Here is a 27572-nt window from a genome sequence, read left to right on the forward strand (position 1 = left end):
CACACGATCGGTAGCTCTGATGGAAGGCAAATGAAAGTGTATCAAAGCAAACAACTAGCATGTCTGGCCGAGATGAGAGCCATTGCACAACCACTATCAAACCCCTTGTGTATATATGTTCGCAGCTATATGGAAGAGTGACAGATTGTAGGGAACAAGTGTGCGACCACCTGCTACATGGCGTCTCCTTCCCTAAATAGACACAGATTGCCGGCATTTCACAAACCTCCCACTCAGCATTTCCGTTACAATGGAAGTTACGTTGTTTCCTTGTTGTTTGGTGTGGTATGTGTTTATTGTTTTTTTCTTCTGTAAGCTATTTGTTTCCAACTTGTCGTTGGTTTCGCAACGTGCACATTTAATCGATGACGTTTTGCTGTGCCAGTTAGATTGTTTTGTTTTGGTTGCTCGCTTCTATTGGAAGATGAGTCATGATGGGCAGGTCAGGGGATTTCCCCATTTTTGCTCACTTGTACTGAGCAGCGTATGCAATGCGAAAAGATGAGTTTGCGAGAGAGTGAGAGAGAGAGAGAGAGAGAGAGAGAGAAAGAAAGAATTGTGTGAGTGTGTGTATGAGGAGAATAAAAGCGGACGCCTGGTGGTTTGTAAATTGCATACATTCAGGCTGCTCACATGGAAAAAGATGTTTGGTGTGCAATTTAATTTCATGTTAATTTAAGTGTCGAGACAATTGTGATAAACTAAAAAAAATCGTCTTCTATTCTGTAACTAGCACCACTGGAGGCTACGGTCTGCCATTTTTTTTTGGTTTCTGTGGTTGAATTTAAACGTACACAACAGAACTGAAATCTGTCTGCTCGACCCGCCTTCAAAACGCTCGCACACGCCAGGGATAAGTTGCCCACACACGTTAAAACTCTCGCTTCAACCACGAAGTCGGCTTTGGATGACGGAATATTACGTGCCCTTTTACGGCTCGGAGAAGGAAATGTCTTCCAGCTAAGATGAAAGGAGTATCTTACTTTTAAGCCAATGGTAGGCAATACGGCCAAGCCGTCCTATTGAAATAAAAAAAAAAAAATCGTAAAGGGCAAAAAAAATTATCGACAGTGATGGAAGAACAAGCTTGATGACTTCTGAACGCTCGCTATCGTGGGAAATGCCTTCTTACGAGAAGTGAGATTTTGCCAATAGGGTTCTCACTATACTAAGAAGTTCATGCTCACTATATTGAGAAGTGAGATGTTTTTTGCTTGGTTATAGTACTCTGTTGAAATTAGGCACAATGTTTGGAGTCCGTATAAGCTCTATGAATGTGTTAAAAAACCATGGTTTTCAACTGCAACTGAAACACGATCCAAGGCGGATTTGAAGTTGATGTAAATGGCGTGGACTTGTGGAAAAGAATCTAGATGGAAACTGATAAAAAAAGACAAAAGACATCAGACTAGAAGCGATGGAGCGCTTGTAAAGAAAGAGAACTCGCAGCTCAAATCATTTTTAGATGATGGATTGAATAGCGTCGCAAATAGCTCAATAAAATGATTGTAACATTTCTCCAGATCGAACTGTTAACGTTTGTTACTTTGCGATCGATTACGTTAAGACGTTGAAACATATCTTTTTTTTATTTCGTTAAGACGGACAGGCCGCGTATTCCTTAAAATCTAATCTTATATTTAGCTTAACAATTCATCAAACTTACGAGGGCTGACAATAAAGTAAGGTCTCCAATGTGTTTTTTCATAGAAAATGACATTTATTTACAAAAAGCGATACACCGTTGGAAAGGCCAAGGTCTTGGCTACTTTTCTCAAACAATTCGCACAATTGGACGCTGACGCGAGGGGTACCTCTATCGTTGACGGCTGCTCAGCCAAGACTGAGCGGTCGGGGAAGCCTCACCCAGTAGCAAAGTGGTAGTGGGGGAACCAAGGAACACGGCGGTGTTGCCAGATTTCGCCTAGCGCGTGATTCGGCGAAGTTGCAACGTTGGAGACCTTACTTTATTGTCAGCCCTCGTATTTATTTGGGTCCTTTTTATTGCACTACAATTGCTCTCCGGCTTTGCGTTGGTGTTTATTTTGGTCCTATTTCTTACCGCGTATGCTATTCCATGTTTTTTTTCTTGCCTAAACAATTTTATCGACAGTTTTATGCATCGGGTCGTTTCCAAATTCATATGTTTATTTTGACCAACGACGACGATTCCATGCGATAAGTCACAATAATTCTGATCTGCTTCAAACCGACCGTTACGTACGTAACGGTCGGTTTCCAATTAAATAAACAAAAAAAAAAAAGGAAACTGGAATAGGGAGATAATGTATGTACTAGTAATTCTACAAGAATAAAATTACACGTTTATAAATCATATTTTCATATATATTTTTTGGGGACACGACGGCGCAAGTCGTCGTATATAAAATAAATATATTTGTTTTGAAATCATCAAAACACTACGGGATATGGTCAAAAATATACGGCAAAGCGTTAAAAAAACTTGGAATGAAATATAAAAATATACGGGCCACTGTCAATAAACTTGGAAACGCGTGAATATATTTGTAGATATAGTTTTTGCTGTTGGTCAAATGCAAATATAAGTATTTTGCCTCGTGAATGGATATCTATCTGAAATTTGCAGAATGTGTGATTTTTTTTTAAGACAGGTTTTGCACAATCGCTGTTTCTTCCACTGTGGACAATCGACAAATGTTCTACATTAGAGTTTTTCTCCACTTTCTTAGACCACAACCCGCTCGAACGTCCTTCAGAACCAGTTCTTCAAACGTTACTATTTTATTCTTGTAATCAGAATGATATCATCACTGTCTATCTGCGTATTTCTTTAAAGCAACGCATACACTAAAACCATTTCTCCGCAGTTATCGAGTTTACACACTCTGGTGTATTGTCATGCATTTTTTTTTTCAATTTTTAACAACAATCTTAAATCTAGGGAATATTACACACATAATTAAAAATATCTTATAAAATAATGGTAATTGTAAATAATAGGTTAATGTAGTATCATCTATGGCATCTTATATATTTACCATTCAAAGTAGCAATCAGCAGCATCAATTAACATCCCAAACTAGTATTTGGATTTATCCGTAAGAGAGCAGGGTAAATCTGATCGAAAATTTCCAGAATAAACGGGAACAAACCGGATGTGAAGCATCCGCCGTTGGGTGTACCTATGACGCGAAGGACCTGCCACTTCTTCCTGTACTTCTTCCGACGACTGTGGGGAGGAACTGCTGGAGTGCGAGACCAACATCTGGAGGGAAGGCAAAGGGGAAACTTACCTGAACCTGAGAGTATATCCCAAAGACCTACATGTTCTGTTGATTGAGTTTTATAAGTAAGTCTGATTTATTCAAACTGTTTCGTTCTTATATACTATTTTCGATCCCTTGATAGATGCTAAAGCAGTGAGAAGGCAAGATTTATTTTCCTTCTTTCTTTCGCAGCACTTAAGTATCGCGTATCGCTTTCTTTAGATTTGATTAGATTTGTAAGCAAGCACAGACTCATGTTGGCCTGCTCTTTTAAAAAGCACGTCGTCGTGACATGGCCCGGTCAGCAGTAGATCTCCAGGAAGCTAGATCCCTGACTGCAGCTTCCCATCCATATAGGCATCCGATCTTCGACACGTCACCCTTCGCTTGATCCAGCCAACGAACTCGCTGTGATCCCCGAAGCCTCTCTCGCTCCATCCTCTACTACCTCGAGGTTGTCCCCGTCGACTAACACGCTGCTTCCCACTCGGGCTCTACCTCGATCAGAACCTCCGGCAAGCAGGTATTTCGTCTTCGCCGCATTGATCATCAATCCAATTCTTGCTGCTTCACTTTTCAGTCGGGTGTACGCCTCACACACCTTCGCTGTCGTCTTGCCAACGATGTCAATGTTATCCGTGAAGCCAAGAAATTGAATTGAAAATTGAATCGTGCCTCGGATATCGTTGTCCCCGCTTCGACCCCGCGCTTCGTATGACACCTCTTGCCTCAGACCACTGTGAAATACGAACGATTCCGACAGCATGTTCGATACTCTCACTCTGCACTGCACCCCATTCGTGGTGGCCTTTAACAGCCAGCTTTAACAGCTTTCTACGAAAGTGGTGCCGCTGCATTATGTTCCATAGCTCATTTTAATAGATGGTATCGTAGGCCGCCTTGAAGTCGATAAACAGATGGTGCGTAGGGATCTGACGCTCTCAGCACTTCTGGAGGATCTGCCGAAGAGTGAAGATTTGGTCGGTGGTGGATTTGCCTCCAACAAACCCCGCTTGGTAACTGCCGACGAAATCTGTAGCAAGGGGGGCAAGTCTGCAGAACAAGATCTGGGACAGGGTCTTAAAGGCGGCATTAAGGACTGAAACGACACGATAGTTCAAGCATTCCAGTCTGTCGCCCTTTTTGTAGACTGAGTGAATGACGCCCAGTTTAAAATCCTCCGGTAATTCTTCCTGTTCCCAGATTCTCGTGATCAGCTTGTGCATTTCGACGGTAAGCTTCTCCGGTCCCATCTTGAACAGCTCGACCGCCAGTCCATCACTACCAGCAGCCTTGTTGCTTTTAAGCTGCTTGATGGCGCTGGCGCTGGCGAATGCTTCTCCGTTCTGTGACGGCAAGCATTGCTCGGGCACGAAGTGATCTACCATGGACATACAAGTAAATTGCCGAGAGAAGCCTTGGTGAGTCAATGTGGCCGTCGGTGAGTCTCGCAATAAAAGACCACCTTGCTTGAGTGATACGTTCTCCCAAGGAAGACAGACCAAGCAGCAGACATCTGGTCCGATATTCCAGCCTCCGATTCCAGCATCGAAGGACAAAACGCGTGAGTCTCTAGATGCGTCTAAGGTCGTACTGCATGAGGCCACACGAATGATGGCAGTAAACTCACCAGTGCACTATGGAGTGCTTTGATGCATGTAGCGTCATGGAACTCGCGAGTCAAATTGTAGACCAGTCCAAGCATCCTACTGCTGCTGGTCACAACACAATCAAGTTTATCCTTAAAGGAAAGCCTCGTGTCAAGCAAGATGCCTAGATCCTTGACCTAGTGCTTTCCTCTGCAAGATTAGCCCGTCTATCACATAATCGTAGGCTGACTGGTGTGCATTTATCGCGGCTAAACGGGATCATCACACAGTTTGAATACCATTACGAAAAAGCATGCAGATGGATTCTCCTAGTATCGAATGTGGCTTCGAAATCCTGCAGCGCAGTATTTTGATCGATGAATCTTTCCAATCCCGCAGTTTCTCTAATTGCGCCAATTACTACTAGACTACCCGTTAAGACTACTGAATGATTAACAGATAAACTATCCCAAGTTGGTGATGATGTAAGATGATATGTAGAAAGAGTTGTGAAAACGTGTAATTCAGGATTTATGACGAATAATTTATTGTCAAATTTCATATTATTGACGGACATAGGTACACACGAACCCTGGTGCTTTAAACGAGCAAGGAATATCGTTCCACTGGGTACCTGATATTGATCCTATTGCGATACAATTCTCTATTCCATTGGAATTGTTGGGTTCAGACGGGCCAAAGTTTAAGTAGCTAGCTCTTTTGTTCAAACCAACCCAAACAAAAGTACCCTCTTTACCCAAATCGGAGCCTCCAATGTACCATTGTCTGTTTATATCTCCAACAGCTTTGATGGCGGTGACAGCTCGCGCATTTTCAGCAGCCGAGTCAATTGATGCTAAATATCCGCCAAACAGACGACACTGCTGATACGCTTCGAAGAAGGTAGCTGATATTTTGTATGCCACATACTCATTGTATCCTTCGTAGCAGAACGGTGAAACATGGAGAAAGTAATTAAAATTGTTGAGCCTTTGGAACCACAACCCAGTACGATATGCACTCACCATGAGCTTTCGTCGCGAACAACGCCAAGCACAGCACTAAACACAAATACTTGAGAGCCATTTCCTTCATTTAGGCTTCAGAAGAGCTTTGCAAACTGAACTGCTATCGAACGGAACTGGTCAGCAGACTTTTATACTCTTTTGCAGTTGTTGACACAGCTGGTCCAGTTGGTACGAGCTACCTATAAAAGCGAGTCGTCGCTCCTGGATGCATCGTACTTTGTGAACAGTGCTTAAGCGTATCTCCTCAAGATGAAGACGGTTGGTGTGCTGGCTCTTGTTATCGCTGGTCTTGTGGCTATGGGTCTACCTGCAACAGATGCACTTCGATATACGGTCTACAAATCTAAGGTTTCATTTTATGAAGCCTGGCAGCAGTGTATAGCGAATGGTGGAAGTTTGGCATCCATACAGCTGGCTAGTCAAAATGCTAATGTGCTAGCAGCGATTCAGGCGGCTGGCGGAGATGGTGGATGGTGGCTATCGGGCACCGACGTCGGCTTGGAAGGATCGTGGGTCTGGTTTTCAACAAACAAAGCAGTTGGCACTCCCTACGGATTTGTTAACTTTGCCGCTGGAGAACCAAGCAATTCGGGTACCAATGGTGAAAACTGTTTGTCCATGAACATACAGGGAACATGGAACGATGATGCGTGCGACAAGCTACTCTATTATGTGTGTGAATTCTATTCCCAATAAACTGCTTAGGCTGAGCTCTAACTACATTATTCTTATTACAAAGGGTACGGAATGAACGTTTATTTAGTGTAAGTATTGGCTAAGATGTAGTTCTTGATCATTTTTCTCGACGTCGTTCTATAATTTCCAATTGTGGTGGGATATTCTTCTTTTTCCTAGCGCCAAGCAAACCGAATCTGTGTTCTTTCTGTTTCAGTAGTGGGTTTAATAGTAGGCGAACAGCACGGCCCTCCATGACCGTTCGTCCCACCATTCCGGCCCTCGATGACCGTAATTTTGACGGCATAAAAATATTGTAAACTATCCAATGCTTGATTCGTCGTTTACAATAGGCATGCAATAAACCCAGAACGAACCTAAACAAGAACAGCAACGATCAAACGAACCTACGATCCAGCACCAGCAGCTAGTGTTTACCTTATATCAGACATGTCAAACATACGGCACGCGGGCCGAATCCATCCCGCGAGGTCTTTGAATCCGGCCTGCAAAGCAATAACGAGAACATTGATTTTTATCCTTCTTGGGTTGAGGTCGAGTCGCGAAAATTGAACAATAATTTGTATTTGTTGTGTGTACTCTTTTTTCAGTTAACTAACACGTGCTTGAATCCTTCTTAAAATAAAAATAAAAAACTGTTGAATTTTCCTTCCGACTTCCCCAGGACTTTGCGCGCAATCAGCTTTTATTTATTTATAATTGATTAATACGGTCCAGTGCCGTATTGTCAACACCGCTTGTGTTGATTAGATTTTTACAGATTTATAAGGCATTTCCTCCTTATTCTTTGCCTTATCCCGGGCATACTCGGTTATGGTTGTTGTGATGGTGATGATGATGATGATGATGATGATGATGCATTGGTGGATGTTGTGCGTTCTGATGGTCCGGTACTATTGCTGTGGCTATTGTCTTGATGGTGTTTGGTTGCATCTGAATTCCGGCTGTTGTGGTCTTGTGGCCGTTCAATTATTGTCCTTTGTGGTTTGGTCTCGACTGTAACAAACAAACAAATATTGTTAAGACAACAAGAACATTTATTTGTCTGCGTACCGTGTTCTCCAGTGCAGTCCAGCAATGACATTCGAAGCTCAATCTAGTCAACGTCCAATCAAAGGATGATCGACAAGCTCCATCCCGCAGCAGCGAAAGCGACTTCATTACTCTCGAGGCGAACCCGACGCCAACGCTGTCAAACTCAATGTGTCAAAGCTGGACTGTAGTAGAGAACACTGTACTTAGAACAACGCAAGCCTCCCTTTGACGGCAGTGTTGGAATCGCCCTCGAGTGCTGTTGCCCAGTCATCGGATCGCCCGTGGCACTACAAGAAATACACTTAAGATATAGACAACAAAATAATTAACAAAAAAGAAATGGGGGAATTCGAATAACGATTGAAAGGATACTGGGGATGTGGAATCATAGGACAAGACCGTTGTCTCTGACGAATCGGTAAATGATCCTCATGTAGGGGAGGTCCTTGGTAGCCAACACTTCTCTAATTTCAGTACCCGGTCGTCTGCCGATATTCTTGACTGCGCTCAACAAGGAGGGTCTTGCTGTTTCAAATTCCACGCAGGACCACAGAAGGTGATCCACATCGTGCGCGCAAACAGCTATCGACCTTTTTTTGTGTATGTGCTCTTCCTACGAATAACTCACCGCAGCATGTGTGGTATCTATTCCGAGAAACGAAATCGGCGCAGCTTGAATGTTCGATTCTGTTTTAGCCCGCCAAAGCCATTTCCATGGTATGTTTATATTTGTCTTAAAAAAACACTGCTGCCACCATGCATTCAAGGTGATAATGTCCCGCTTCTGTGCTGCAAATTTCGCGAAAATGAAGTAGGCTAACGACTTTTTTCTGATATCGTATATGATATCGACAGAAGCCAAAACTGAGTTGGATTTATTATCAGTATCACTTCAACCACCATAGCGATTCAAAATTGCCAAAATCAAAATTGCCGTTGAAATGTCGGTGACGTCGACACCGAGTGTCGAGTTGTTAATAGCGAATGGACACTATCCTACTTATTTACAGAACAGAATGGTAGGCCTGTTTGTTGAGTGTGTGGCAAAACTATTGCGGTAATGAAGGAGTTCAATCTTCGTTGGCATTATGACTCACATCACAAGGATACATTTGGAAAACTTGAAGGACCAGCACGAGACGCAGAATAGCAAAAGTTAAAAAATCAACAATGTTTTTTGTCAAACCACAACAAATTAGTGAAAGTGCAGTGAAAGCTAGTTGCGTAATATCTAATGAAATTGCTATATCATCAAAACCATTCACGGAAGGTGAGTTCTGCAGAAAATATTTGCCCCGAGAAACGACATGACTTGAGCTCTAAAAGCTTGTCCAGAAACACGGTAGCCGAGAGAACGTTGGCCCGCACACAGCCAACGTTACCCTTGACCTGCTCAAGAAATTTGGCTGGGACATCATCGATCACCCTCCCTATAGTCCCGACGTGGCCCCAAGTGACTACCACATGTTCCCCGCCCTGAAAAAAACATCTCGGAGGGAATAAGTTTGAAAGTGACGCGGAGGTTCAGAAAGAGGTCAACACCTGGCTGCGCGAGGCGGACGGAGAGTGGTATTCTGCCGGCATAGACAAGTTCATCGTGCGGATGCGCAAGGTGTTAGAAAAAATGGCGATTATGTAGAAAAGTAGCCAAGACCTTGGCCTTTCCAACGGTGTATCGCTTTTTGTAAATAAGTGTCATTTTCTATGAAAAACAAAATTGGAGACCTTACTTTATTGTCTTCCCTCGTATGAATGGGAAGGCATGTTTGGGTTTTTCATTGCATTCTGCATCAAGAAATGTTATGTTTGAAAAAATATTAAAATGATTCATATCATGGACGTGACTGTGCGCACCGTCAATTTCATTAGAGCTAATGGTTTAAATCTCCTACAATTTGAAAACATCCTTAAGGAAAGTGAAATTTCATACGGTTTACCCTATATTTTACAGAAATTTGGTGGTTAAGCAAGGGAAAGGTGCTACAAATATGTTTTGATACTCAAAGATGTAGAAACAAACTCTTAGTACCGGTTATTTTGTTGATAGGGCGCCTATTATTATATTGATCTCGGTTGTTTTTTTGGGAGGTGCGTATCCCATTGACAAAATCACAAATAGTGAGCAGGTGCTTCTCACTATAATCAGAAGTGTGAAGGAGTCGAACGTGAGTGTGAGAAGTGTCGACGTACCTTACTTTTTAGAACAGTTGTATTAAGGATCACTGCATTTTGAAGTGCTACACGTTGCAAGAAGTAAGGAAATTGAATTTGCACGATCAGCATTGGACTCTGCGGATATATCGTCACATTCGAGTGCATCAGAAATAGTGTTGTCATAGACATGGGGTTCCAGATTTTTACCAAAAAAAAAAAAAAAATTAAAGCTCATGCGTTAGCTAGAAAAGTTTCCATGCATACATGAGCTGCAGCTACATAGCTTGGTCGGAAAAGGTCACTCAGAAGAAAAGGACAAAAAGATTTTCCTGCCTAGCTAGTGCACTTATTTTCATTTCCAATGGCATTCGGTGATATTTTTACACTGAATGTTGCATTGCTTTATCAATGCAAATGATTTATAATCGAGCAAATGCTTTATCAAGAGTGATGGTAGCGTCAACGGGTGCGGCACAGGCTGCACCAGTTTGTGTAACATGCATGAGCCTAAAACCTTTTCTTCGAATTGAACGAAAAGCATCCAGATTGGTAAATACACATTGCGATCAGTTGAAGTACCATGCTCCCGATACGCGCGCGTGTTTCTACGTTTTTCACTGAATTCAGAACTCATTTATTTGGGTGCACATTATTAACAGATCCATTTGAACAGCTGCAGCAACTTGTGCTGCATACAATATCCAAATGCAGAACAAATGACCTCGCAATTAAAGAAAACGAATTCTTCAGAAAGCTTCCAGAATGCTGTTGTGCTATTTCTGACTGTCTGCGAGTATTTTCATATCCAGATTGAAACTTTGTCAGTGTCTTTTTGATCCATTTCTTGGTAGGTTTTTTAAATAATTTACTCGAGCCGTTAACATTTTTGTCACTGTGAATTTCAAGCGGTACAGAATTTCATAATATTTTTTTCAATTTGTGGTGACTTATAATTTTTTTTGGCAGTGGAATTCGAGAAGGCTCTTCCTCTTCTTCTTATTCTTCTTTAACCTGCTCAAGATTGAGCACGTCGCGTCGACATCCAATCAGGTCTCCAATCAGTTTCCAGGAAACTCGGTCTAGGGCTGCAGTCCTCCATCCACGGCTGCATAAGATCTCCGACAGATTAGACTCCACTTGATCCAGCCAACGAGTTCACTGTGCTCCTCTACGCAGCGTGCCGAACGGTTTGCAGACGAGCACTATATTGGTGGGGTATGTGTCCGGCATCCTCATCACGTGCCCCAGTCATCGTATCCTTCCGGCTTTGACTACCGTCAGGATATCAGCACCGCCAAACAGCTCAGCTAGCTCGTGGTTCATTCTCCTTCGCCACACGCCCTGCTTGCACACTCCGCCAAAGATAGTCCTTAGCACCCGTCGTTCGAAAACGGCGAGTGCATTGGCGTCCTCCGTCAGCATAGTTCAAGACTCGTCCCCGTAGAGGACTACCGGACGTATCAAGGTGCGGTAAATCGTGCATTTCATGTGTTGTTGGAGTCTTCTGGATAGCAGGAGTTTGTGAAGTCCGTAGTAGGCACGATTCCCCTGAACAATGCGCCTTCGGATTTCGCTGCTTACGTTGTTTTCTGAGGTTACGATCGTACCATGGTAGAACTCCTCTACCACCTCAAGATCGTCACCGTCAACTGATACTCTGCCTCCGAGTCGGGCTCTATCACGGTCAGAGCCTCCGGCAAGCAGGTATTTTGTCTTCGTCGCATTGATGATCAATCCAATTCTATAAGCCTCGCGTTTCAGTCAGGTGTACGCCTCACACATCGCCGCAGTTGTCCGTCCGATGATGTCAATGTCATCCGCGAAGCCAAGGAATTGGAGAGATCGGGTGAAAATCGTGCCCCGGATGTTGAAACCCGTGCTTCGCATGACACCCTCCAGAGCGATGTTAAACAACAAACAGGAGAGTCCGTCTCCTTGCATCAGACCCCGGTGAAATTCGAAAGATTCCTACAGCATACTCGACACTCTCACCTTGCACTGCACGCCGTCCATAATGGCCTTTAGCAGCCGTACCAGCTTCCCAGGGAATCCGTACTGCTGCATGGTGTTCCATAGTTCGGTTCGATCTATGGTATCGTAGGCCGCCTTGAAGTGAATGAACAGGTGATGCGTAGGGATATGGTGCTCCCGGCATTTTTTAGGATCTGCCGTAGAGTGAATGTTTGATCGGTAGTAGATTTGCCTCCAACAAACTCCGCTTGGTAGCTTCCGACGTAATCTGTACCAAGGGGCTCCAGTCTGCAAAAGAGTATTCGGGACAGGATCTTATAGGCAGCATTCAGGACTGTGATGCCCCGGAAATTAGCACAGTCCATCCTGTCGCCCTTTTTGTACAGCGGGTGTTTGACACCCAGTTTCCATGCGTCCGGTTGTTCTTCTTGATCCCAAATCTTAACAATCAACCGATGCATGATGGCGGAAATCCTCTCCGGATCCATCTTGAATAGTTCGGCCACCAGCCGATCGCTGCCAGCTGATTTGTTGCATTTCAGCTTTTTGATGGCACTGATGACTTCGTCCAGTGATGGCGGTGGTACCTCGTCATCGTCATGCTGGCTGTCGTAGTTCTGCACTCCTCTGCTTCCTGCGCCTAGTTCGGTGCCTCCTGCATCTGCTCCATTAAGGTGTCTGTCGAAATAGCACTTCCTCCTATTGATCACCTCTCGCTCGTCCGACAGGATATCTCCTTCCTCGCTGCGGCACATAGCGATCATGGGAGTAAAATCGCCCCGTGCCGCATTCAACATCCTTTAGAACTTGCGAGTTTCCCTCGACTGGGATAATTGCTGCCTCAGTTGCTCGTCCGATTTCCTCTATTGGCATTTTGGCAAGGCTCTTCCTCTATTGGCATTTTTTTCATATACTGCACCGTGTGCAAGATAAATTTGACACTTGGCAATTTCGTTTATAGTTCGTGATCATCGTGATCGTTTTTAAGTTATCGTATCAAAACAAACAATACGTCATTCGAAAGGCACAAATGTTTGGAAATAGTGGAAAAAATGTCGAGTGAATCTAATCCGCCGTAACCCGCCCGAACTAAGGATGCGAATAACGTGTATCATGAGGATCCGCGCCGGACATACAAACCTGCGTCATCATCACATCAAGACGGCGGCGCAGTGTGCATAAATCACGATGAAAGATATTCTCAAGCACTCAAGTTGAAACCTGCAACGGAGATTTTCAGGCTGTTGTACAACGGGAGGATCAATCCAGACGGTCGGATTGCTTACGGAACGACGCATTCTTCGACATTTCTTAGAGCAAGGCCTGACGCTGAACGCGGACGGCTATGTGAAGCTGCTGGACGCAGTCGTCACGGCCCTGGATAACCAAAGTAGCCAATGTGGTAGGCCGTATGTGTGGTAACAAGATTCGGCACCTTGTCATACGGCCGCCAAAACGCAAAAATGGCTTAAAGACAATTTTTACGACTTTACCACCGTTGTTTGGCCTCCCAGCTTCTCGGACCTCAACCCGATGGACTGTTTCGTGTGGGGCATGGTTGAAAGGGACACCAACCGCAACGTCGTGCAACACAAAAGCAGAATAAGTGCAAAAATTAGGATTTTAATTATAAGTACAAAATATAGCTGAAATTTGAATTGAAATCCCTTCACTTACTCTAACAGGTGGATATCACGGCCAATATGTAGTCTTTAACCCTTAAAACATATTCAAAGAAAGCTTTGTTGTTAAATAAACGTTGACAATGAAGCAAAAACAGAACGCAGATCAACGAACGGGTATATTGCCAACAAATAAACAAATTTTTGTTACAAAACAAATACTGTTTTTGTTAAGGGGAATGCGGAATTACTCCAGCATAGACAGGGATTTCATTTCGATTTTGAATCGGAAGTAAAAACAGCTATCTGCAATTGATTCTGCAGTGCACTTCGGATTACTTCGCAGTAATTATTCCGGATTAATTATTTCGGAGTAATTACTCCGGAGTAACTCCGGAGTTACTCGATCCGGCGACCGGCCACGATTCCCCCTAATTCTTCCGAGCGAGTAATAACTTCAATAAAGAAGGATTCCAACCAACATTTTTAGACTGTTGATTAAAATCGGAGGCATCCATTCTCAATCCATTGAACAGGGCAAGGCCAGTCAAGCACAACAACAGAACCGTTATCTTCTCCCTAACTTAATAAAATAGTGAATGAGCAGAATTTTGTAAGTGAAGCTAACAGAGAGACAAGCGCCTCCTTGAACGAATTTGAACAGCTACCAAAATAGTCTTATGCCAAGCCCAACTAGTAATGAGCAAGGTAAAGCTCCAACAAAACGACGCCTGCCAGCTGTGTCAACATGTCGCACATACGTTCAAATTGCCATCTTCCATAGCTTTAAGTTAGTTTTACTAGCTTCAATTGTCTATTTCATGAATTAATGTTGTGTAAAAAACTCCGACATTATTCGAGTTAGTATTCGTTTGCTGATGGTTTGTATTATTGCCATTTTGTTTATATTGCTCTTACTAACTGAGCCTGCAACAGTAGAGGTGGGATAAGATAACGAACCTGTGTTGAAGAAAACCGTTGAGTCAATGATGCGCGCGCAACTGATCGGTTTGAAATTATTCGCACCATTACCTGTAACTCGTGGAAGGATCGTTATCGTTTGCCCAAACAAACATATAAGGATAAAAAGGCGCGATACACGAGACTGGATACAAGCGCGTCGGTCATAAAATAAGGGTGGAACCATAAAACATAGCAAAATAACACCGAACCAAGCGGGTTTGGGTTTATTCCAAAACTAAGACGGCAATTAAACAGGTAACAAAAGGATTCATTCATGTAAGCGCAAGAACAAGTAGGATTCTCCGGGAAGCGGGTATGAGTGAAAAATGTAATAACCGAAAGTATCTATTGTTCTATTGTTGACATTTGATGTTTGGTCTCGACTGTAACAAACAAATAAACATTGTTAAGACAGCACGAACATTTATTTGTCTGCATACAGTGTTCTCCAGTGCAGTCCAGCCATGACATTCCAAGCTCAATCTAGTCAACGTCCAATCGAAGGATGATCGACAAGCTCTATCCCGCAGCAGCGAAAGCGACTTCACTACTCCCGAGACTGAGCCCGCCAAACACCCCGAACCCGACGCCAACGCTGTCAAACTCAAAGTGCCAAAACTGGACTGGAGTGGAGAACACTGCACTTTCTACAACGCCTGCCTCCCTTTTACGGCAGTGTTGGAATCACCCTCGAGTGCTGTTGCCCAGTCATCGGATCGCCCGTGGCACTACAAAAAATACACTTAGAACATAGACAACACAACATTTAACAAAAAAGGAATTGGGGAATACGAATGAGGATTGGAAGGATACTTGGGATGTGGAATCATAGGACAAGACCGTTGTCTCTGGCGAATCGGTAAATGATCCTCATGTAGGGGAGGTCCCTGGTAGCCAACACTTCTCTGATTTCTGTACCCGGTCGTCTGCCGATATTCTCGACTGCGCTCAACAAGGAGGGTCTTGCGGTTTCAAATTCCACGCAGGACCACAGAAGGTGATCCACATCGTGGAATCCGTCACCGCAGCCACACACTTTTGTCTGAGCCAGAGTTATACGCTGTAGATGAGCATTCAACGCAAAATGATTCGACATCAGTCGAGACATCATTCGTATGAATGCCCGGTCTACAGAGAGCCCATCGAACCAAGGCCGCAGGGACACTTGCGGAGAGATCGAGAAAAGAAAACACCCGAGTTCATCCGCCTCCCACATGCTCTGCCAGCGAGACAGGAAAAGTTGCTGTGGGAAACGAAGGAACTCCTGGGCCGAGATCGGTCGGTCGTAAAAAGCGCCTTCTTGGACGCCTGTTTTGGCCAGTGAGTCAGCCTTTTCATTGCCGGGGATTCCACAATGAGAAGGGACCCAAATTAGCGAGATCTTATACGCCTTATCGAACATTGAGCCAAGCAGTTCAATGATTTTGATGGTGAGGAAATCCTGACTCTTAACAGCCTTCGGAGATCTCAGAGCTTCAATAGCACTAAGGCTATCAGTGAAGATGAAGTACTGGTCCGAAGGTCTCGCTGCTATCATGGATAGTGCGTACAAGATTGCGGCTAGCTCTGCGGTGTAAACACTACATGGCTGCCTCAATTTGAAAAATGCCTCGGTGAACTCGCTAAAAACACCGAAGCCAGTGCCCTCCTCAGAGGATGATCCATCAGTGTAGTACTGGCTTATTTGGTCTAAATGACCATACTTATTCATGAAAATACCCGGAACTACCCTCGGGCGAAGATCATTAGGTATGGTCTTAATTTCCTCGCGCATTGAGGAATCTGTTTTTAAAATGGAACTGTAGTTCTCAGGAAGGGCAGCACGATTTAATGCCTGTGGAGCGCTAGGATGCACTTGTAGGGCAACAAAATCTTCATAAATCTTGAGGATTTTGCTCTTAGAACCTGTCTCTATAAGCGCTTCAAAATTTTCTATTATCAAGGGATTTGATACTGAACAACGGACTAGAAGGCGAAGCGACAGCATTTCAAAACGTAGTTTGAGCGGCATCACTCCGGTCATCACTTCTAGGGACATGTTGTGTGTAGATTTCATGCTCCCTAGTGCGAGTCTAAGACAGCGGTACTGTAGCCTTTCGAGCTTGAGTATCAACGTATTGGATGCCCAATGGAAGCATATGCTTCCATATTCCAATACGGATAGTACCGTTGTCTTATACAGTCTCAGGACGTCTGATGGATGTGCGCCCCACCAGAATCCTGTGACTGTCCTTAGAAAGTTGATTCTCTTACTGCATTTTTGTACCAGATGGGTGAAATGAGTACTCCAGTTTAGCCTTGAATTAAACCATACACCAAGGTATCGAAAATTGTCGGATGTTGATATCTTTTCACCATATAAAAAGACATCAATTTTCGGATCATATAGCCTTTTCTCCCTGTTTTTTTCCGTGTCGCTAAAGGGAGAAAAGACTACCATCTCAGTTTTCGTAGCAGAGAACTTGATACCAAGGTTTTCAGACCACTCGGAAAGATTATCCAGAGTGGTTTGTAAAGCCAGTTGTATTTCGTCGGCGTCTCTGCTTGCAAAAGATATAACGCCGTCGTCTGCCAATTGTCTAAGACTGCAGTTTGGCGCTAGACAAGAGTCTATCTCACTAACATAAAAGTTATACAACAGGGGGCTCAAGCAGGACCCTTGTGCTAGTCCATGGAAACTGGTCCGTTTTAACTGCACGTGACCATTGTTGAAATTCATAACTTTTTCCGACAAAAGGTTGAATAATAATTTATTCAACTTTGGTCCCAGGCCCGCATTTTCTAACTTTTGACTCAGTTTGTATGGAGAAACTGAGTCAAATGCCCCCTGTATGTCAAGGAAGATAGACCCCATGTTCTGCTTGCGTGCACGGGCAAGCTCTATTTCAGTGACCAAAAGCGCTAAGCAGTCATTAGTACCCCCCGGCTTTACGAAAACCAAACTGAGTACTTGAAAGAAGGTTGTTGGTTTCCAATCATTCTTCTAACCGTAAGAGAATCATCCTTTCAAGGAGTTTCCTCAGACACTAAAGTAACAATATTGGCCGATATGAATCGTGTCTTGATGGCGATTTGCCAGACTTCAAAATAGTGACAACTTTCACTTCTCTCCATTCTTGCGGGACGCTGTTGAACTCCAACATATCGTTGAAGATTCTTAACAGACGTTTCTTGCCCAAGTCGGGAAGATTTTGCAGCAGTTTGCTGTTGATCTGATCCAGGCCTGGGGAAGAATTTTTGTTTGATAGAAGAGCAAGCGATAGCTCAACCATAGTGAACGGTGAGTCCATGATAGGGTCACTGCCAGGCGCATTTTGTGCAAATTTTTGCGCAGGAACGAAATCGGGGCAAAGCTTGTGGGCAAAATCATTCAACCACTCGCCAGAAAAGCTTTCGCTCTCGTTAGTGTTATTGCTGTTTCGCATCCTTCTAGCCATCCTCCAAAGTGAATTAAGTGAAGCGGAAGGGTCTAGGTTATTGACGTATCTACGCCAATAGCCCTTTTTCTTCGCCTTCAACAGGTTTTTGCACGATCTCTCCAGTCCTTTATATTTTTCATATAAAGACCTTGAGCCCGTGTCCCGGAATGCTTTAAACGCCTCCCGCTTCTTATTAAAAGCCGCTTGGCAATCCTTGTCCCACCAAGGAGTGGGAGGTTTTTTTAATGTCCTTGCTTGGTGGGAGCGCCTTGTTTGGGCCTCAAGAGCGCACTTGTTTATAATTGAAACAAGTTTTTCGTACCCTGAACTGGAGACAAATCTTCCAAGTCAAGAGAAAGCGAAGCGGCTACTAATTCACCGTATCTTGTCCAGTCGATGTTCCTCGTTAAGTCACATTTAACGGGGATTCCACCTCCTGGACATCCTCCCTTGATGTAGGAAATTTCTATCGGCAAGTGATCACTGCCGATAGGGTCCTGGATCACCTTCCAACTAAAATCCAGGGCCATCGCTGATGGACATAGAGACAGGTCCAGTGCACTCGCCCTACTCTTAGGTGTCTGCATCCTAGTTGCCTCTCCTGAGTTGAGAATTGAAAACCCAAATCTGTCGCAGATGTCTCGGATAATAGGAGCGCGAATGTCATCCTTATCGCAGCCCCAGTCGACTCCGTGAGAGTTGAAATCTCCCAGGATCAAAAGTGGTCCAGGCAAGACCACTGCTAAATTTCCAAGATCCTCTTTGAACTTTTCAATTTTTTCCTTTTCATTGTTGGCTATCGGGGGGATATAAATTGAGGTAATTGTCACGTGAAGATCGCCAAGTTTTGCCTTGACTGCGACAGTTTCAATAATATCTTGTCTAGGGGTGGGTATTCTGGTGAAAGTGTGACTCTTTCGAACACCAATCAGTACCCCTCCACCCCTTGTAATGCGATCTTCACGGATTATATTATATCCGGGGAAGGTAAGATTAATGTCTTCCGATAGCCAAGTTTCACAGAGGGCGAACACATCACAGTTGTGCTCGCCCACTAATGCTTTAAAGGAGTCTAGCTTACCAAGCAAACTCCTACAGTTCCACTGTATGATGTTGGGAATCGGAGGAATTAATCGTCCAATCGGACCATCATGCTTAAGCATGGCCATTGGGCCAGCCACTGTTTGATCATCCCCTTCAGGAAAGGAAGGGCCCAAGTAGCGATCATGTGCAGGTGCTGCGGGAGGTTCAGGGTCATGAGGAGGGACTCTAGGATCTCGGAAAGGGACGGGGTAGGGGTTTTCGGACAACCCCCGATTGGAAAAGCCAAGCTTTCCAGAGGGGCTTCGGTCCGGGGGGATCGCTTCTTCTTGGGCTCCTTCCTGGCAGATTGAGGAGCGGGAGCAGAAGGATCAGCGTCTCGAGTTGGGACTGAGGATGTTGCTTTAGCAAGACGCTGTTGTGCCAAAGGTTTACTTTTTTTTTTTAGGACCTTCCGTTGTATCTTTTTGTATGATACTCTGGTCTTAGCTGATCTCAATGGCACCTGTTCGGGTGCAGTTGGGTTGGACTCGCCATTTCCAGCTGTATCCAAAACTGCAAAAGGGTTCGACGCGTTCGCACCTTTAAGGGCGTCGCTATAAGAGCCGCGTGCCCTCTCAGCTACCGTTTTTGTCTGTTCCCTTTGCAATTTACGGTACACCGGGCACAAGGCTACCTCATGCCAGTCTTCCCGACAATGCGAGCATTTTTGAGAAACTTTACTATATAAGGACCATATTTGTATATATTTGTATATATAAAGTAGATTCAATCAATAGCTCACACGAGGAGGTTATCTTTCATTTCGATACGCTCCGGATACGAGAGTCCGCTCAGCAACAGTCAACTTATCAAAATGTAAGGTCCGATTTTTATTTATTGCATTAAGCAGAGGAAATTCCAAAAATCTCTCTTTGTCTCTTTAAAATCTACTTACTTACTTACTTCCTTACTTATCAGGCGCTACAACCGCTTTGCGGTCTTGGTCTGCCGTAGCAGAATCCGGAACTGCTCACGGTCCCGCGCCGTCGTCTGCCAATCCGTTATTTCGGCCTTGATGGCGGATGATTCCACGCCATTCTCCCATCTCAATCTGGGCCCACCACGCCTCCTCTGTCCGTGTGGACGGCTTAAAAAGACTAACTGAGATGGGTCATCCGGTGCCATGCGTATAACATGGCCAGTCCATCGGAGCCTGGCGAGCCTAATTCGCTGCACGACGGTGAGATCGTCATACATTTCGTACAGCTCGTCGTTGTAGCGGCTCCATTGACCTTCCACACACACGGGGCCAACAACCCTTCTAAGCATCTTCCTCTCGAACACGGCTATAAGGGCTTCGTCTGTTTTGGACAGTGTCCAAGTCTCAGAGGCGTATGTGAGTACTGGGACTGTAAAGGTACGATACAGTCCCTGCTTCGACCGTCGTCACAGATTTTTTTGAGTTGAGATGTTTCGTCAAGCTGTAGAATGACCGGCTGGCCGCCATCATCCTAGCACGCAACTCCGTCTCTATGCTGTTTTCGTTGCTGACTTTTGACCCGAGAAAGGTGAAGTTTTGGACGACTTCAAATTTGCGGTCACCTATCCGTACATCACCCCCTCGTAGTTCCGGATTTCTTAGTAGGACCTCTGATGGTACCACCATCAATTTGATCTTTGCTTCGTTAATCTGCAACGCGAGGTTTTCTGCCGCCTGCTCGATCTTTTGGTAGGCCTCTGCTACCTGGGAGAGCCGCAGACCAATGATGTCTATATCATCAGCGTATGCTAGGATCTGGGTTGACTTATAGAAGATGGTTTCCGAAATCTCCACCTCCGCGCCACGGATGGCCCTCTCTAGTGCCAAGTTGAATAGGAGACAGGCGTACCCATCTCCCTGACGCAGGCCTTTGGTGGTAGCAAAGTACCCTGAGAGTTTTCCATCTACCTTCACCTGGCAGGTGACGTTGATCATGGTCAATCTAACAATCCTGATCAGTTTGGCCGGGAACCCGAAAGAGCTCATGGCGTCGTAGAATTTTTCTCTGGCTATGCTATCATATGCGGCCTTGAAATCTTTGAAGAGATGGTACGTGTTCAACTGCTGTTCAGCCATCTTCTCCAAGATTTGCCGCATGGTGAAGATCTGGTCAGTGGCAGATTTTCCGTTTCGGAATCCTCTTTGATAGTTTCCAACTAACCGTTCAACGAATGGGACAAGCTTATCCTGAAGGATTAAGGAGAATATTTTGTAGGCGGTATTCAACACCGTAATACCCCTGTAGTTGTTGCAGTCCTACACCTCTCCCTTCTTGTACATGGGATGGATGATGCCGAGATTCCAATCACAAGGCATCGATGCACTAACCCATACCTCAGTAACAAGTATATGAACTTCATTTTCTAGTAAGGCACCCCCGTTTTGTCTCTATGAATGGCAATCAATGGCACCCTGTCTCTATGCGCAATTAATAATTAAAAAAAAATCATTTTACTCATGTACATCAATCATTTTGTTGCTTCGGCTATCAAACATAAAGAATGCATTTTCGGTGTATGTGTTCGTCATTTGCGTACGTGTGGGACTACGATATCGTTGTGTAGACGAGAAAGAAAGTTTGGAATGAAGCTAGTTTCGCTCCACCCAAAAAAAAAAGAAGAACTTAGCACGATAGAGAGTAAGTAGTAAGAAATGATCATGCATTGATAGTGAAACAATTGCTGAAATAAAGCAAATAACGCGTCTGTTTAGTATGCTTCATAAGTTTTCTTTTAAATAGGCCTTAAACTTATTGCTTTGCCTGATCATTTAGGAATCTTTTCAACAAAGGAAAATTCATGGAAAAAATCTCTTTGGAATACTGTTGAATACTGTTGAACACTGTACTCAGTTGTACCATGGTTGTAGTATGGTTTGTAAATATTTTGTATATAAATGAGTTCGCGCCTAACGGTTAGGCAATTCGCATTAATTTCCCAATTAGGGATATGATCGGATCGGTACGGATGAACAAGATCAGATGAATAATTTTGATTTCATCTTTTGCATATGAATTAGGAAATATGAATAAATTGTACATTCATAAACGAACCACCCATCTGTAAACATATAACAATCACGACATAAATTTTCTAGATTTTTAGATTAGTTATTTAGACTATATAAGATTTTAAATTAGAATCCTTTCATTGTGGTCGATGATTATTTGAAATACCTGAATAACTTCTATAAAATTGTCATATTTCAGAAAATACCATCAGTGAAGAGTTTGAAGATATTCGCATCGAAAGAGATAGAGTTGTGACTGGCTCAAGCTTACCATAATGTCCATCGGGAGAACAAAGTCACTAGCAGAGATCCCAGCTTTGTCATATACCAGTAGTTATGAATTCACGAAAGAAAAATACCTTTATCACTCAGTTCAAATGTCTTATCCGCATTGGTAATCTGAGAAAGTTCGGCGTAAGGCTCGAGGAGATTTTAGTTGTAAACGATTTTGCAGTTAAAAGGATAATCCCCTAGTTCTCTGACATGATCTCCTCGAGGATGCAAATCCGGCATTTGTGGTGTAATTTTAAGGAGTGGAATTTTTTCCCAATCAATTTACAACATGTTTATTTTCATTTCACTGTTTTTATTATCAGATAATGATAAAACATTTACAAAAGATTGTTGGGAGCGATCATAATGGGTGTCAAGAAGTGCCTTCTATGTACAAAGCGAAAAGGGGTGTTTAAATGAACCTTTTTGTTTTTAATACCTAACACGATGACGATTGCGATGAACGTACGGGGATGCAACAATCTTACTTTACACTGGTTTAAAAATTATCTTATCGTATAATGATGGTAACAGACAGCTATGAACGTCGATCCCTGTGTGGTGTCATCTTTCCACACGATGTAAGCCTTCTAAACACAAGTTCTTCACCGTACCAAATGAATATTAATACCCTTTACTGTTGCAGGATTCAACCGTTTCTCATCATCGTGTGGAGATGATGTATTGGAATAAATGGTAAGATCCGTATGATATACCTAATACGCTCGTTTAACACGAATCAACAATATAAAAACCAAACAACAGCGTACGTTCAACGATATCAGAGAGTCGCTGGCAACAATCAGTACATCAAAAAATCATACACACTTCATTGGTGATTTTTTCCTTCAATGCAAACGGAACTGTTGCCTGTCTTTTTCTATTTCTTGTAGGTGCATCCTGCCTCATCAGCTCCATCGGCACAGTCAGCGACCTACAGGGAAAAAATACGGTACGTTTATTACAAAATCTCCAGGCTTCTAATCGAAGTTGCCTTACCTTATCACACAGTTGACTGACGGATATGCAGATACCACTGACACAGCGCAATTCTCCCTCCGGGCATGGGGACACGTGGGCCGTCGTTAGGAAATCCCTGCTAGTGCTGCTGATCTTGAAATCGTTTTCCGAGTCTGACGTCATCATGATTTCCTTACTGTCCTGAAAGTTCACTGAAAAAAGACACCACGAAGCAAGGTAAGGTATAAAATTTTCCTGTAGCAGTGTTTGAGGGACAGGCGCGCACTACCTAATGACTTGGGCACCGATATTGTTCGGCTCGTCTCAGCTTCTGTTTGATCCTCGATCTTTTTTTCACTTGATCGAACGGTAGTGGCCAAGTCGTCTCCAGCAGCAGTAGATGGTTTATCCTCGTTCGTAGTTCGATTTCGGTGACGATTAATGAAGGGCGCATTTTCGGCTGCAGTCGGTTCATACTTGTCACCTTCCTCATCTTCTTCTGAGGTGCCATAGTTGGCGTACTCACGGCCGCCAGTCGGGACGTTTTCCTGAGAGTTACGGTGAGCGTCCGATTGGGACCGATCCTCATTTGTGATCGTAATGTACGGGCGACTGGAAGGAGATGGCAGTTAGATAAAAGGGAAATAGAAGGATGGTTGCAATGTTGCTAACTTAAACACTGTTCCTCGAAGAACAGAAACAGTGCTGTCGAACAAGGCGCAAAGTATCCACTGTTCCAGGCCATCATCGTCCACAGTTGTACTATGTAGGTATCTTACCAGATTCCACTAAAAGCGTCCCCGTCACCTACACACTCACTAGTAGCAAGATCTATGTCCAGTAGCAGTGTCCCAAATGTCGGAAGCTTAGAGAGATAGATAGGTTATATACAAACAAATACATTTCCCTGACCACTTTTCATCTCTCGATCACGATCGCTTGTCGGGTTTGTGCTTGAGCTGAAAGACGCCGGTGCTCTACTGTGCAAAAGAAGTCCGTCCAGACGTTCTACATGGTGCGTGTCGATTGTGTCAAGGTCCTGGTGCCTGTCTACAGCTACTCAAGCGCACCCAGCGCACACCCAATACCTCCGCTTACCCGTTCGGACTGTTGGGAACCTGTACTTGCACGAAAGGATACTCCCGTTGGCTACCGTAGGCCGTCGGGAACGTCGTTGGTTCGTCGTAGTAGCAATCCAGCTCATCCGATGCATCCGGGCAATCTTCGTACTGATCGCAACGCCACTTATCTGGAATGCACTTGTCATTCGACATGCATCGATATTCGTCCCGTTCGCACTGCTTGCAGTCGGACTCATCCTCCCCACCGTGACAGTCTTTAATGTTGTCGCATCTACGCAAAAAGGAGAATCAGATGAGTAAATGCAATGCGGCTTGTGTCTATGAAATTCGGCAACATACTTCCATTGCAGTGGTATACAGCTAGCATCAGCACATCGGAACTCGTTCGCATAGCACTCCCCTAATCGAGTTGGATCCTCGCAAACGTTTCGATCGTCTGAGTCCGGGTAGCTATCGCAATCGAAGGTCGCTGTTAAGGCTTCCGAACTTGCGATAATATGGGCACACGGCTCCAAAATTGCTAGAATATGAATATCAGAGCAATGTTAGGTTTAGAAAAGCAATGCGAATAGTTGGCTTTCAGCGCTAAAGTTTTCAAGTTGTTCTTTAGTGACTCAGCTGAAGCAATACTTAGTTTAAAAGCAGTGAATACATACACTTGCAAATACGCTTGCATGGCGCCAGTGTTCCCATGCGCGTTGGACGACATTCCGGTTCCAGCACCAGACACACAAATTCCGCGACACGCACGGAACATTTGGAGTTTATCAGATACTGGAAGTGGTCGTACTCGAGTGGAGAAAGTTGCCGATTCGTGGATACCGTCAGATCATATGGAAGAACACCGCGGCAGAGTGGAAGCGAAGTTGATTGACAAATACCTTTTGAAATATGAACGAATTGTTGATTGATTAGGTATCAACTATTGTGATTAAAAGATATATTGCATTTACAGCTTACCTTCTTCAGATATGTTAAACCGTTTCAATCCCTCGGTAGTTATCTCAAAGCGTGACAGAATCGGTAACGTTGGGGACACCTTCGTTCGGTAGAGGCTGGAATCGGTGGTGGCCGATGGAACTGTTACATTTTTCTAGAGTTAAAATAAATGGCAAGATATCAGATTTTTCACAAATCGATCATGGCTGCATGGTTTCTTGTTTTTGGCATATTGTTAAGTAATTCACAAGTTGAAAGCAATTAATATTCAAACAAAAATCCAAATCCCATTCAGTGCACAATCATTTTCCCCTTAAAGACAACCACAGAAATTCCCTAACACACTGTTCCAAAAAATCATTCATAATTCCCCACAGGTCAGTGGTCAGTCAATTACAATCATTACGTTCATGCAAATTTGGAGCCGTGCTGTTGTGCCTTGATCATTTATAACTGTTTGCTATTTTTTAGTGTGCTCTAGCGGCAAAATGTTCAAATTTCTAGCAGTGTGTGCAGAAAACTCTCTTGTTTTTGTGGTAGAAAACAACGCAAACCTTAGCTTGCATTTGCTATCTTCAAAATAAATAAATGAATTAAAATTGGTGACAAACAAATATGATGTGATAGCAAGGGTAAATGCCTTTAGAATCCTTTTCCCGAAGCCTTTCTTCCTGTGATTATGATAGACTAAAGATCAATAAAACATGCAGAAGCAACGTAGTGATATTACACGCAAAGAAAGTGAAAGAAAAGGAAAAGCTCAGTTCGGGAACAAAATCTTGCACCGGGAACAAACAATATAAAACGTCAATTCACTTCTCTCAGATTCTCCAGTTGCATTAGCTGATCGTTCAGCTTGCGCAACAGGCGCTCGTCCTCCTCGATTGGGACGCCAAAATTGTTTTGATGGCCGGAGGTGAACCCTCGCACCTCCGTCCCTCGTACCGGACCGCCCCGGAGTCCCACCTGAATCGCTGCCGTTGCTGGATCGCTAACGTGCCCCGGCTCGTAAGCCCTGGTTGTGCCTTCCGACTGATGCGCTGGTGCTGTTTGCGTACGGCTTTGGCCGTCATCCGCATCGAGGAAATCTTCATCATCAAACACGACGCGTGCCTTCGTGTAGTCTTTCAACGAGATCGTACTGGTTTTGCGAATCGGTGCATCCGTTACTTTGACCACCAGCGCTGGCAACTCTTCGCTAGCACTCTCCGTACGTTGATGTTCCAACGAGCCAGACTCAGTGGTCGTTGATGCCGTGGTGGGCCATTCAAAGGTAGGTTTCTTAGCGTGCGTCCCGAACACGGCGAGCAGATCGTTATCGAGACCGAACGAAAACTTGGTGTCCACTGTTCGACCCGATCCTTGCGTGTTCTTGGCTTTGGGTTCCTTGGAGGTGCCTCCAGTAAAGCGATGGTCAAAGTGTAGATCGTTCGTGCTGGTGAAATCGTTAAAATCGATTGACAAATTCTCGTCCACCTCGTACCCATCTTCGCCCAACAATCCACTGCTCATGATGTCACGATCTGGAGGAAAAAGAGGAAAAGAAATATGTGTAACCACAACAGAAAGTCGAAATGTGTTGCCCTACCAATGACTTACCCACAACCAGGAAGTATACCACCAGACCGAGCAAACCACATATCATCAGCAACCCGAGTGGCCACTTTATGTAGCGCCAGATCACTTTAAGTATCTTGTACAGTAGACAACGCTGGTTCGGCCTAAAGAAGGAACTGCTGGACGACGATGTGGACAGGGGTGTCTGTGAACCGGCCTTCCAAAAGTTGAAACTTTGCCGGTTGTGGATGCTGCCAAGGGATGTGGGTGATGGTGAGGAAGGCAACGTGTTGGCACAGTCTGTCGATGATGCCGCTGTATATCCACTGTAAGGAGTGCCCTATTGGAGTGAAGGAAAATGAAAATGATTAGAATTACTTTATTGACAGTGAAATGTACTACATGGGTTATCTATGTCATTTGTTACCCAGTTCTAGGCCTAATGTCTAAGTCAAAGTGTTCTATATAAAAATTCATGAAATATCGCAAGAGAAGAAATTTAAATACCGTGCGTTGCGGCAACGTTCTCTACAACTGGATATGCAGATATGGACAATAGAATAAGACTTATTAAGATTTATTTGGAACGTATTATGTCGTTCTGAACTGTTCAGATTAAAAATATTTTCGAGCGAAGAAAACGACAGCCGAAGCCCATCGAGAGCTTTCGAGTGGTTACGACGATGCTGCTCTAAGCAAAACAAGGTGTCGGGATTGGTTTTGACGCTTACGAAGCGATGATTTCGCCGTAGAGGATGCTCAACGTGAAGGAAGATCCAAGACGTTCGCCGACGAAGAATTGACGGCTTTACTGGAGGAAAATCACTGCCAAACGCAAGAAAAACTGGCAGCCGTGCTTGGTGTAACTCGTCAGGCCATATCATTACGACTGAACGCGTTAGGCATGATCAGAAGGAGGGCAAATGGATACCACACGAGTTGAAGCCGCGGGACATTGAACGCA

General features: G+C 44.1%; 5 protein-coding genes across 8 annotated transcripts in view; 2 read left to right on the forward strand and 3 right to left on the reverse strand.

Annotated features, from left to right (window-relative positions):
* The window catches only part of LOC126556098 (uncharacterized), a 41472-nt gene extending 21072 nt beyond the window's left edge, over positions 1–20400 (reverse strand). The window contains exon 1 of the mRNA XM_050211297.1: positions 20397–20400. The gene's annotated coding sequence lies outside the window, so the exon portion shown is untranslated. The remainder of the gene's footprint in view (positions 1–20396) is intronic.
* The window catches only part of LOC126568810 (exportin-2), a 487296-nt gene that overhangs the window by 109818 nt on the left and 349906 nt on the right, over positions 1–27572 (forward strand). The window lies entirely within an intron of this gene.
* On the reverse strand, positions 5401–5923 carry LOC126567410 (perlucin-like). The gene is made up of 2 exons (XM_050223634.1): positions 5863–5923; positions 5401–5777 (listed from the first exon to the last, which is right to left on the reverse strand). Exons 1-2 carry the CDS (start codon positions 5921–5923, stop codon positions 5401–5403), a joined length of 438 nt encoding a protein of 145 aa, XP_050079591.1.
* LOC126556371 (pulmonary surfactant-associated protein D-like) lies at positions 6115–6561 on the forward strand. The gene has a single exon (XM_050211636.1). It carries the CDS (start codon positions 6115–6117, stop codon positions 6559–6561), a length of 447 nt encoding a protein of 148 aa, XP_050067593.1.
* Positions 22935–27572, reverse strand: part of LOC126567411 (uncharacterized) — a 46281-nt gene continuing 41643 nt past the window's right edge. Inside the window, exons 2-10 of the mRNA XM_050223635.1 lie at positions 26651–26948; positions 26018–26574; positions 25073–25205; positions 24769–24993; positions 24452–24632; positions 24129–24383; positions 23320–23642; positions 23070–23242; positions 22935–23004 (exon numbers count right to left, since the gene is read on the reverse strand). Of these exons, the coding sequence (XP_050079592.1) occupies positions 22951–23004; positions 23070–23242; positions 23320–23642; positions 24129–24383; positions 24452–24632; positions 24769–24993; positions 25073–25205; positions 26018–26574; positions 26651–26948 (2199 nt within the window). The 3' untranslated portion in view covers positions 22935–22950. The remainder of the gene's footprint in view (positions 23005–23069; positions 23243–23319; positions 23643–24128; positions 24384–24451; positions 24633–24768; positions 24994–25072; positions 25206–26017; positions 26575–26650; positions 26949–27572) is intronic.

Source organism: Anopheles maculipalpis, chromosome 2RL, assembly GCF_943734695.1.
Source record: "Anopheles maculipalpis chromosome 2RL, idAnoMacuDA_375_x, whole genome shotgun sequence".
In the NCBI taxonomy this organism is placed as follows: Eukaryota; Metazoa; Arthropoda; class Insecta; order Diptera; family Culicidae; genus Anopheles; species Anopheles maculipalpis.